This window comes from Equus quagga, chromosome 2 (genome assembly GCF_021613505.1).
Source record: "Equus quagga isolate Etosha38 chromosome 2, UCLA_HA_Equagga_1.0, whole genome shotgun sequence".
Classification (NCBI taxonomy): domain Eukaryota; kingdom Metazoa; phylum Chordata; class Mammalia; order Perissodactyla; family Equidae; genus Equus; species Equus quagga.
Genome location: NC_060268.1, coordinates 87,071,411 through 87,083,615, shown reverse-complemented (window position 1 = coordinate 87,083,615; position 12,205 = coordinate 87,071,411). Strand labels below are relative to the sequence as shown.

Genomic DNA, 12,205 nt, shown 5'->3' with positions numbered 1-12,205 from the left:
CTATTTCCCAACCAAAGAGGCCACTGCCAGGAAATGACCAGATGCACCTACAAATGTATGTGGGAAAATACTGCATCCCCTTTTCCCGGGCACCCTTTCATTCCTAAGATTTTTCTAAACCAGCAGCCCAGGGACCTCTCCCTGGCCCACCTCTGCCCTCCTCAGAGACTAGTGCCCCCACCCCCAATCACAAAAAGGCACCTCGCTGGCCGCCTTCTCAGAAAACATCCAAACTGGTGCACACATGGTTCACGCCTAAAGGGTTTTTATTTAAGAGCCTGCAGGGCTGAAGCTCCAGAATTTGGAAGGTCATTCTGGGCAGCTGCTTCTGCCAGGCCCAGTGGTGAGCCCCTGGCAGCCGCTGCCCTGGAGTCTGGCGTTTATGCATAAGGCAGAAAATTCCAGCTTTTCCGTAGATGGTTCAGCTGCAGTCGTCAGTTCCAGTTGGAGGGTTCAGAGGGCGCCCAGCTGCTTGGTGACCAGTCGCGTTTAGTCACCGCTGGGGCCCATGAGTACACTGTGGAGGGGAGAGATAAGGCAGGCCCACCCTTCCAACAAATAGGGCAGAGAAATGGAGAAGGAAAGTCAACAAAACCAGTGCAATCAAGGGAGCCAAGGGCAACGTGTGCGTCCATACCGCGCTCTTCTCAGAGTGGCCTTCCCAAGCGGCCGTCTCCTTCCGGCACAGGCCAGCATGCCTTCCTAACAGGCCAGGGCTGCAGAACCCCGTGCCCAGGGGCCTGGGGAGCCAGAGGACCCTGCAGCACCGGCAGCCCCTTCTCAGAAAACTGAAGAATCTGAAACCAGGGGGAGTCGGGAAAGGCTGGAGTTTTCATCCAAAGCAACAGAGCAGACAGTAAACAGGCAAGTACACAAACCCTGCAGAATGCTAGAAAACAAAAGAGTAGATTAAAAAAAAACACCTTTCCAGAGAGAACAGAGTCCCAGGACCCCAAAGGCACTGCTAGCAGACTTTAGCAGAAGCATCCTAGTTGCAGCAAATAACCTCAACCCCAGGGAAAGAGAGAAACGGGAGACCTCGATCAGCCTGAGAAGTCAGCCCAAGGCCCTGCCCCCAGGAGCCAGCAGACGTCCTGGCACAGGAGCTCTGGGATCAGCCACCCCCCGGGACCCCCCCCACACTGACCCCTGCGGGAGGGGCCCCCTGCAGTAACCTACTGGTCCAGGTGGGTTTCTAGTCCAGTCTGGCCCAGACCAACATCAAATATAGTCCCTGACTGTACTCTTCCAGTCAACCAAACCGCCATCTGCTTAAATCACCACAGTGATTGTTTCAAATTACATTTCTAAGACCATCAACATAGAACCGTGACAGGGCAGAGAAACACACAAGGCTGTTACTAACCAAAGGCTGCCTCGTGCTGTCTTTTCCCTTCAGAGAAGAAGGAATTATTTCAAATGTATATGCACACACTCATCTATGCACACACACATGCACACACACGCACACAGGTGTAGGTTTTTCCCTGATATTCAGAATTCTTTGTCAACTAGCCATGCCTGATTTTGCTGAACCCTTAAAAAAAAAAAGAAAAGAAAGAGAAGGAGCCACAGACAGGTGTGTACTTCTGCCAGGGCTGCACAGCTCTGAGCACTGTGACTTTGAGCTTCCACACGGTCATCACCAACCCAAGGCCGGAACTTGCCCAAGCCCCAAAGACCACCCAAGGGTCAGACATCTAGAACGTCATAGATCCAGGAGAAATCCTAAATATACAGCTGAATATCCTTCAGGCTTTGTTTAGGTTCTTGGTAACTTCTGATCTCTTTTACTTTTGTCAATAGTTGCTTTAAAATTATTATTTTTAAAATCAACGTTTCTACCCTTTGCCCCTTAGCAGGGCAAAGCCCTCTTCAGGAGGGAGAAAGGGTGACATTCTAAAGGGGCATCCAGAGCGTGGCAGAGGTGACTCCTGCGGTGGCATGCTGAGCGGACGTTCGACACACACAACTGTGCCAGAGTGTCATAAATAATGTGTGTTTTGGTTTCAACACCTCAGATGAGACAGCTTCAGATCCTTCACATCCCAGACTTCAGGTGACCAACCTTCCACAGGATGCCGACTCACTGGAAAACAGGTTTTACCTAAAAGAAAAGGAAGAACAAGTCAGTGTCCTCCAGCAGAGCCCCAAACCCATTCTGGCCCCTCCCTAACAGCCTCCATCATTCAGGCCACGCTGTTGCCAGCATGGCAGCTGACATCCCTCTCCATGCTTCTCACGCAATGCCTCCTACTCTCTCAACCCTCATCTCTACTCCTGCTACACAAGCCGTCTTTTCAGTCCTTGAAAACGCCATACTCCTCAACCACAGGACCTTTGAATGTGCTGTCTGGAAGGTACACTCCACTCCTCCAGGTAACTCCTTCCCTTCCCTCAGCTCCCAGCTCAGGATCCTTTCCTAGCTTCCCACACAGATGCCTTGTACACAACCCCTTTTCTCCTTGTATCCCTCCTTCTCAGCACAGTGTTTACTCCAGGGCTCAGCAAACTCTTCCTGTACAATTCCAGAGAGTAAATACTCTTGACTTTGCGGGACCTACAGTTTCTCTGGCAACTACTCAACCCTGCCACTGGAAATGCTTGGTGTGTCTATGTTCCAATAAAACTTTATTTGTGGATACTGAGATTTGAAGTGCATATAGTTCTTACATGTCATGAAACATTCTTCTTTTGATTCTTTTTCAACCATCAAAAATGTAAAAATCATTCTTGGTCCGTGAGCCATACAAACACAGGCAGTGGGCTAGACTCGCCCTACGGGCCATAGTTTACTGACCCCTGACTCACGTAACCTGGCATATGGTTTCTGACCCCAGGTTGCATCATTATCTGATTCCTGTCTGTCTCTTGCTCAGACTGGCAGCTCCTTGCAGGCAAGACCCTCATCTGAGCTTGCACATCTTTAAACCCCAGCACCAAGCACAGTGTCAGACAATGTAGGGGGTGCAAGAAATATGTGTGCAATGAATGAAAGAAAGTTTAAAAATTGTATCTATTCAAGGGGCCGGCCCTGTGGCTGAGTGGTTAAGTTCACGTGCTCCGCTTCGGCGGCCCAGGGTTTTGCCGGTTCGGATCCTGGGCGCAGACATGGCACTGCTCATCAGGCCATGCTGAGGCAGCGTTTCACATGCCACAACTAGAAGGACCCACAACTAAAGATACACAACTATGTACCAGGGGGATATGGGGAGAAAAAGTAAAAAAGAAAGAAAAGAAGTTTGGCAACAGTTGTTAGCTCAGGTGCCAATCTTCAAAAAAAAATTTTTTTAAATCTATTCGAGACATCATCCAAGGGAGTTTGAAAAGAAGGGAAAATCTGAGAGGTCGCCATGGGCATTCTATAATCACACGCGTAAAAATAGGATTGAACAGAATTTACAAAATAATGAACTTGTTTTCCTAATGTTACAGGATCCCAAATACAATATAAATATCAGGTAGTTATTTACTACAATATATGGACATCATTTTTTTAGGAAATACACACTTAAGTATTTGCAGGAAAGCGACATGATATATGTAACTTACCCTCAAATGGTTCGGAAAAAGAATCTGTGTGCACACATACACAGCCATCATAAGCCAAATGAGGCAAAATGCTAAAATGGGAAAATCTGGGAAAAGGATACAGGGTGTTCCCTATACTATTTTTGTTTTTGCAACTTTTTCTCTTTCCAAATAAAAGCTTTTTTAAAGGAAAAAAATACATATGGGTAACCTCATATTGGCCACCAGCATCCCCTACTCAACAGACTAGAGGAAGAAAAATACAAATGCCCACAGGCACATCCAAGCTGTGCAGGCTGGCTTTCTTAGAGCACCCACCTGCCTCCAACTCTGGGTTGGGGAGTGGGGGGCAAACCCCCACTGACTGACATCCATGGAGACCTGCACTCTACAAATGCAGCCTGGGGACCTCGAATGTGAAGACTCTTGCCAGCCCTGACTCAGCCTTCCACTGCCTCCCGCTGCAAGTTCAATGCTGAGGATAAGGAGCAGGCACTGGGGACAGAGCGGCGAAGGTTTCGAAGAAGAAACCAAGATCAGACCACAGAGAAGGGACCCTCCTCCCGATAGCTCCACCAGAGCAGACGTGCACACGAGCAAAAGCAGCGACAGCGGGCCCGCTGAGGCTGGAAAGAGCAGACCCTCAGAATTCACAGGGTAACTTCATATGCCTCCAATGCTGAAAATTCATTCCCAGGCATCCCAATATTGCTGTGCTGGGGACATGGCATCTTGTGGACACCCCAAGAGCACAGCCCAGGGGCCCTCTGCAGGTCCCCTGCCTGCACCCCCTCCCTCGTCTGCAGCTGTTCACACCCCTGTGCTTACAGGAACAAACGCCCACGAGTAAACACACACGGAGGGTGGGGGGAAACGGAGCAGAAGGAGGGGCCCCCCCAGCGACCATCAAGCACATCACCATCCTCAGGCCCCTTCCACAGCAGAAATAAACCTCCAGGGCTGCTACCAGAGTAGAGAAAACAACAGATCTTTCGTGCCCCTCCATGGGGAGCAGTGATTCTGGGCACGGGCGAGTGCCCACGGAAGCCACCTACTCAGCCTCTCTAGGAGGTGAGCCCATCTCAAGTGGGAGCAGTGGAGCTGGCAGGCCCTTCAGACTCTCTGGTGCGACTGTGACTCAGGAAGCTCCAGGGACAATGGAGAGGCTGGCTGTAAAGTCCCTGGTCTCCTCTTTTCATCTTCTGTCTCCCTGAGGCCATGCAGCTGCGGTTCTCCTGGAGAAGGGCCTGCGGGCAGAGACTCACAGTGGCAGCGCACCTGTTCACCCCTGTGCTCGCTTGAACTTGCACATGTTGCACATGCTGCTTCTTCTGGAATGTCCTCGCTCCCCCCTGCACGTTAATCCGCTTTGGGCTCGCTTCCTGGTTCTTCCAAACCCACCCTAAGCTTCACCTCCTCTGGGGAGAGCTTCCTGCCCCGGAGAGGTGCCCCTCCTGGCTGCCCACAGCACCTGTGCATTCCTCCCTGCGGTGGCCAGGTGTCTCCTACTCTCAGCGCCAGCTGGCGGAGGGCAGGGCCAGGCTCACCCATCCTGCACTCACAGGGAGCAGAATTAGCAGGCTCATGAGCTAGACTCACGAAGGGGTGACGAGCAGAGATTTCAAGCGGACTTTCTTGGTCCCTTTCTCTCCCCGAGAACAGCCAAACTGCTAATGACACTCCAGTTTCATCAAGTTAAACCGGAAGAATGTTAATGTCGACCCTGCCCCCATCCCCGGAAATGCCATGAGAAGTGAAGACACATTCAGGTGCTGTCGCCCAGGCTCATTCCTTTCAAATTTCCACTATCCTGGACAACGACAGTGGGTTATAACCATCCCAGAGAAGGAGAGGGCCACGTCCCAACGTGTCCCATATTTACAAGAAGCTTGTCTATCAGCAGAAAGAGCCCGGCACCTGTCTCAGCACCTGTCTCAGCACCTGTCCAGCCCCCCGGCAGCAGGCAAGGACACCTCAGGAAGAGGGCACAGAGGCCACGGGACAAATGACAGGGAAGCTGAGGGAGGAAGCCAGGCTCCATCTGTGAGTCTACCTGAGATGGACAGATGTAAGGACTAACCACCACATGCCAGGGGCCCTCAGCAGTCCTACCCCTGTCATCCAGGACACCAAACGCGGAAAAGAGCAACTAGAAAACAGGGCTAGATTTCCAAAAGCATGGCCAGTCAGAATTATTTGTGCTGTTTTCCTTTTTTATTTTTATATTTCGTTTGAAGGCACACGATGCCTCTCCTGAGCACTGCCCCCAGAAGGCCAACACTGCTTTGCAAAGAAACAAAGATGCCTCATGACATGACCATTTTAACACCCAAGCTCAGCACTCAGTAAGGAAGATGGCTGGCAGAGCTTTATTTAAACTGGTCTGGGGATGACCTCTGTTTCAGGTCCAGGTAGGACACCCTGGCATCCTTAAGGGAGCCTGCAGGTCACCAGGTCCCCTCTGGTCCCTTCCAGGCCTCAGAAGCTCATGATATCCATTGCATCCACAGCCGTCCTCATGCGAATGCTTCTAACAGCTCTGCTCCTCATCCTCAGGAGATGAGGAAGCCTGGGGTGGGCAGAAGGGCCTTGTGAGCGCAAGCATTCAAGAAGTCACTACTTCGAGTGTGCTTAGCAACTGCCATAGGGTATCCATGGGGACCCTGAGCCCCAGGCCTCAGTCTAGGATAAGCAGGTCTGTTTCCTCCTACTCCCAGCCTAGCCTCCAGGGGCTTCTCGCTGCAAACAGCCACCAAATGCGCTTCATTGCAAAGACAAGATGCCAGGCACAGCCCCCAGTGCCACAGCAGAAATCTCTTCGGTTTCTAATTATATTCCCACAGGAAGCTCTATCCACGAGAAGGTGGGAGGCAGGCATTTCTAGAACATTCTAGAACACCCCCCAGAGGCCGTATCTTTTCCAAACCTGAGAAGCAAAGGAGTGGATCCCTCCCCCTAACAGGGAGGCAGGGCTGGCGGGAGCGGCGAGTTCTCCCAGCACCGCACCTTTGGGCTGCGCCTGTCACAGCTGCCAGTGCGCCTACCAGACAAACGGGAGGAAGAGCAGCGTCTGCCTCGCCTTAGGGGAGCGCCTGGAGGGTGTCACAAAAGTCTCCTGCAACAAACCAGGGATGCGCAGAGCCCCAAAACATCAGCCACAACCGCACGCTAGGCCAACCAAGCTCAGAACACACGCAACCAGGACTCAAGTGCCTTTTGAAATATGGCACCATTTCCACAGCCCAGGGTTCCCTGTATTCCTGTATCCATGCAGCCACCATTTCTCTCTTCTAATTAGCCTTTTTAAGTACAGAGTTAGAAACTCATTTCCACAGGCTTTTTTCCCTCCCCACATCCGGCCCTAAACATTGAGGGTCTTGCCCCATGGAGAATAACATCCCTGTTGCGTGGAAGCCTAAGACGAGGGCTGTTCACGGAGGCCTTCCCCCACCCCCCCCGCCTTCTCTCCGTTCTCCGTTTCCTGCCCAGCTGTTGCGCACGGGCCCGAAGTCACGAGATGCTCAGAGAACTGTGTGTGTAACAATAGGAGCCAAGTTCCTGCCTAACTGCCCTGGCGTCAAAAACACGATTTTCCTCTTTGCACTCACTCATGAAACAACCCCAGGTCATGACGCAGCTGCATCCAATTTAAATGTAGTCTGTCTCCCAGGGGGAACCAAAAACTTTTGTGGAGCCATGTCTAAACAGGAGAGGCGAGAACCTGTGCGTGGATCATCACGTGCAGACACAGGCGTTCTCTGAAACACTGAACTCAACATAAACTGGCCTTCGAATTCCTGTTCTTTCCAACGTACTGACCTGAAAAGTTGTTTGCGAGATGTGGTTCAAGTGGAAAAACTTCCCAAAACAGCACGTGTAACGTGGGCCTAGTTCTGTAAAGAGTAAAACTCCACGGATCTGCACTCACACGCACTCTAGTGGTTAGCCTTCAGGAACGAGCTTAGAGCTCATTTTATTTTCCCTTTTTCTCATCAGTAATTTCTATACCATCCATGACACCTGTTAGAAGAAAAGTTGTCACTCGTTCTAAGTGGTCAGTCGTCTTTAAGCCTGAGGACTAGAGTGGTCTTGTGTCCAGGGCCTCACCTCCAAGTTCACTCACATTCTGATGTTACAGTCATTTGTCGCTTAATGACAGGGATACGTTCTGAGAAAGGCGTCGTTAGGTGATTCCGTCGTTGTGTGAACATCACAGAGTGGACTTACACAAACCAAGACGGTATGGCCTACTGCACACCCAGGCTACATGTAGAGCCCGTTGCTCCTAGGCTTGCAAACTGGACTGAATACTGCAGGTAAGTGTAACACAACGGTAAGTATTTGTGTATCTAAACCTAGAAAAGGTACAGTAAAAATACGGTACAAAAGATTAAAAATGGTACCCCTGTACGGGGCTCTTACCATGAATGGAGCTGGCAGGCCTGGAAGCTTCTCTGGGTGAGTCAGTGAGTGAGTGGTGAGTAGATGTGAAGGCCTAGGACATCACTGGACACTGCTGTAGACTTTACCAACACTGTGCACTTGGGCCACGCCAAATTTACAAAAAAATATTTTTCTTTCTTCACTAATAAACTAACCTCAGCTTACTATAACTTTTTTGCTTTGTAAACTTTTCAATTTTTTTTTTTACTTTTTGGCTCTTTTGTAATAACACTTAGCTTAAAACACAAACACATTGTACAGCTGTTCAAAAATATCTTCACTCGGGCCAGCCCCAGTGGCCTAGTGGTTAAGCTCAGCACGTTCCACTTCGGCGGCCAAGGTTCGGTTCCGGGCACAGACCTACACCACTCTGTAAGTGGTCTTGCAGTGCTGGTGGCCCACATACTGAAAGATAGAGGAAGACTGGCACCGATGTTAGCTCAGGGTGAATCTTCCTCAGGAAAAAAAAAATTCTTTCTTTATATCCTTATTCTGTAAGCTTTTTTCTATTTTTAAAATTTATTTATTTTTTTTTACTTTTTTAACTGTTTTGTTAAAAGCTAAGTCACAAACACACACATTAGCCTAGGCCTACGCAGGGGCAGAATCATCAATATCACTGTCTTCCACCTCTCCGTCTTGTCCCACTGGAAGGTCTTCAGGGACACTAACATGCACGGAGCTGTCATCTCCCATGATAATAATGTCTTTTCTGCAATATCTCCTGGAGGACCTGCCTCAGGCTCTTCTTGAGGGGGGTGTCATTCTTTTCAGAAATATTTCCATGGCGGTTTGCTTGGTTTGCTTCTTTTTTCATCACAGATTTGCTTGTAAGCAGATAATGCACCATGAACATTCCTCTCCATTAATGAAAACGTTTAGGTGTTGGGGTCTATGTTCTCAAACATTTTAAGGAGCTTGCTGAGGTCTGCAAAAGCTTCTGATAAACCCTGCACTAGGAATTTTCCTGGAGGCTCTTCTTTTTCTTCTCATGCAGTTTCCTTTTCTCTTGCTTCTTCTTCAGCTATGCCTTCCTGTTCCACTTCCAACAACCCCTCACTAGCCACTTCCTCAGGAACCACCTCCAGGAGCCCCTCAGTGTCATCCTCATCCACATCCTGGCTAAAGCTGTTTGCCTTCTTAACCACAGCCTTGTCAACTTCTGCAACCTCACCCTTGGCAAATCCTTTGAATTCACTGACAAACTTCTCAGGTGTCTTCTTCCAGATGCCATTCATAGTCTCCTTGGTGACATGACCTCAAGCCCAAGCAAGGTTCTTGACGCAGTCATAGATGTTGTAATCTTCCAGAATTGCATCAGTGTCTTCCTCAGTTGCAGCAATAGTCTGGGCAAAGGTCCTCCTCAGGCAGTAGATCTTAAAAGCTGCTATAACTCCTTGATCCATTGGATGGGTCAAAGATGCGGTGTTTGGAGGGAGAAACACCACTTTGATGTTGGGATGAAGATTACCAATAAAAGGAGAACGTCTGGGAGCATTATCAACAATAAGCAAAATCTTAAAAGGTATGTTGTTCTCCACATAGTATTTCTTCATTTCACTAGCATAGCAATTCAGGAGGCATCTTAGAAAAGGAGCTGGGTCATCCATGACTTCCTGTTGCTCCTGTAGTACGCTGCCAGCGTGTGCTTACTGATACGCTTGAAGGCCCTGCGGTTCTCACTGTGCCCGATCACAAAGGGTTTCAATTTGTAGCCTGCAACATTGCCCCCAAGCAAGACTGTTATCCTGTCCTTAAAAGTCTTGAAACCTGGCATTGTGTTGGCCACCTTATGGATGATTCATTTCCAGAATAGGCAGGTTTCATCCATATTGAATATTTGCTCTGGCAAGTAATTTTCCTCCACAATCAGCTCATCTAGAGTTTCCAAAACTTCTTCAGCTGCTGTCGCATCAGCACTCACAGACTCACCCCTCTCTTTCACATTATGGAATTAATAATGATTCTCGAATTGTTTAAACCATCCGGAGATAGCAGTAAATTCAACATCGTAATCCCGTCCAGCCTTTTCTTTCAACATTGCAAACAAACTTTTTGCTCTGGCCGTGATCCCCAGAGTGACAAGAGGGATACACTTCTTGTGTCTGGTCTTCAATCCAGGCCATTAGAAGTTTCTCCATGCCTGATCTAAGCCCTTCTCGAATTTTTGTTAGTCTCATTGCCTTCAATGAAGCAGATCCTTTAATAGCTCCCATCACTTTGCTGTTACTCTTCAAGATTGTAGCTAAGGTGGAATGGGACATGCCTGACTGGTGAGCAATAACCATCACTGATTTTCCACCTTCTCAGTCCTTAGTCACTTCTAATTTCTTTTCCAGGTCAATCACTCAACATGGCCTTTTATTGTCAACGTTAGCAGTGAATTTTGTACCCTTAGGGGCCATGATGAACAAAACAACATGAGGTTAAATCAAGCACAAGAGAAAATGATGCAGTCAAGATACACGGTATAAACACAGGATATATAAGCTGCTGCTACATAACAGGGCATATTGTTTTACAGTAAACTTTTTTTATAAGTAAAAAGAGTATATGCTAAAAGAATGATAAAAAGTATAGTACAGTAAATGCATAAACCAGTACATAGTTGTTTATTATCATTATCAAGCATTATGTATTGTACATAATTGTATGTGCTATGCTTTTATACAACTGGCTGCACAGTAGGTTTGTTTACCAGCATCACCACAAACAAGTGAGTAATGCATTGCATTATAACAGCGACAACGTCACCAGGCCATAGAAATTTTTCAGCTCCATTATAATTTTATGGAATCACTGTTGTATATTCAGTCCATCGTTGACCGAAACGACTAACGTTGTTAGACAGCATGACTGTATTCCACCCACAAACGACACAAACTTCTAATGTGAGCAACTTGAATTCCAATTCTTCACAACCAACAGGGAGGCAGGAGAGTGCCTGGCAGTGATAAGGAAGCCCGTGGGAGGCAGCTGAAGCAGATGAAGTTTCAGAATAAATGCTTACACCAGAAAAGAAGGCTGAAAATGAAGGAGCTAAATATTCAGTGGAAGAAGTCAGAAAAAAGAAGAGAATAGACCCAAAGAAAGCATAAGGAAGTGAAGCAGAAATCAATGGAAACTGAAAATGAGAGCCAGCCCTGATGGCCTAGTGGTTGAAGCTCAGTGGTCACCACGATGGCAGCCCAAGGTCGTTTCCCAGTTGTGGAACCACACCAGCCATCTGTCAGTAGCCATGCTGTGGTGGTGGCTCACGTAGAAGAACTAGAAGGACCTACAACTAGAATATACAACCACGCCCTGGGGCTTGGGGAGGAAAAAAAAAAGAGGTAGATTGGCCACAGAGGTTAGCTCAGGGTGAGTCCCTGTAAAAACAAAAGAAAAGAGAAATGGAAAATGATAATATAATAGAGAGGATCAAAGAAGCAAAAAACTGGTTCTTTACGTAGACAAATAAAATTAAACTTCCAGTAGGATTGATCAAGAAAAAGGAGAAAAGGAGAACATAATCAATATTAAGAATGAAAAGGGGGCCATGACTACACGTTACAAAGGTTAAAAAGACAATAATAAGAAAATGTTGTGAACAACTTTAGGTGAATCCATTTGAAAACTTAGAGGAAATGGACAAACCCCCAGAAAAATACAACCCATTGAAATTGACCCAAGAAGAAAGAAAGACTAAATAGTCCCATAACTATTCAAAGAATTGAGCATCAATCCTTTTTAAAAATCTTTGCACAAGAAAAGCATCAGGCTCCAGACAGTTTTAGAACCTTCTAAACATTTAGGAAACAAATAATTCTAATCGGATCCAAACTATTCCAGAGAAAAGGAAAATAAGGAACACGTCTCAGCTGGTTTTATGAAGCTAGTAAAACTTTCACCAAAGCCTGATAAGGATATTATAAAACAGGAAATGATAAGCCACTCTTGGTCATTAAGAGAAATAAGAAAGTCCTAAACAAAACAGCAGCAAAATGAATGCAGCAATGTGCATAAAAAGATAACACCAGGCGGCCGGCCCGGTGGCACAGCAGTCAAGTTCGCTCGTTCCACTTCTGCAGCCCAGGGCTCATGGGTTCGGATCCCAGGCGTGGACATGGCACTGCTTGGCAAGCCATGCTGTGGCAGACATCCCACATATAAAATAGAGGAAGATGGGCATGGATGTTAGCTCAGGGCCAGTCTTCCTCAGCAAAAATAGGAGGATTGGTGGCAGATGTTA

At 47.7% G+C, this 12,205-nt stretch overlaps 1 protein-coding gene across 3 annotated transcripts in view; it reads right to left on the bottom strand.

The window, feature by feature from the left end:
* Nucleotides 1-248: 248 nt before the first annotated feature.
* FAM174B (family with sequence similarity 174 member B) overlaps nucleotides 249-12,205 on the bottom strand; it is a 35,021-nt gene continuing 23,064 nt past the window's right edge. Inside the window, exons 3-4 of one of the 3 annotated variants that reach the window (XR_006887634.1) lie at nucleotides 638-2,107; nucleotides 249-517 (exon numbers count right to left, since the gene is read on the bottom strand). Coding sequence is in view for 1 of the 3 variants with exons in the window: in XM_046654691.1 (XP_046510647.1) it covers nucleotides 2,104-2,107 (4 nt within the window). In the remaining 2 variants the exon portion in view is untranslated. Of the gene's footprint in view, nucleotides 2,108-12,205 lie in introns of all 3 variants that reach the window. The other 2 variants (XR_006887633.1, XM_046654691.1) reach the window with 2 other exon arrangements.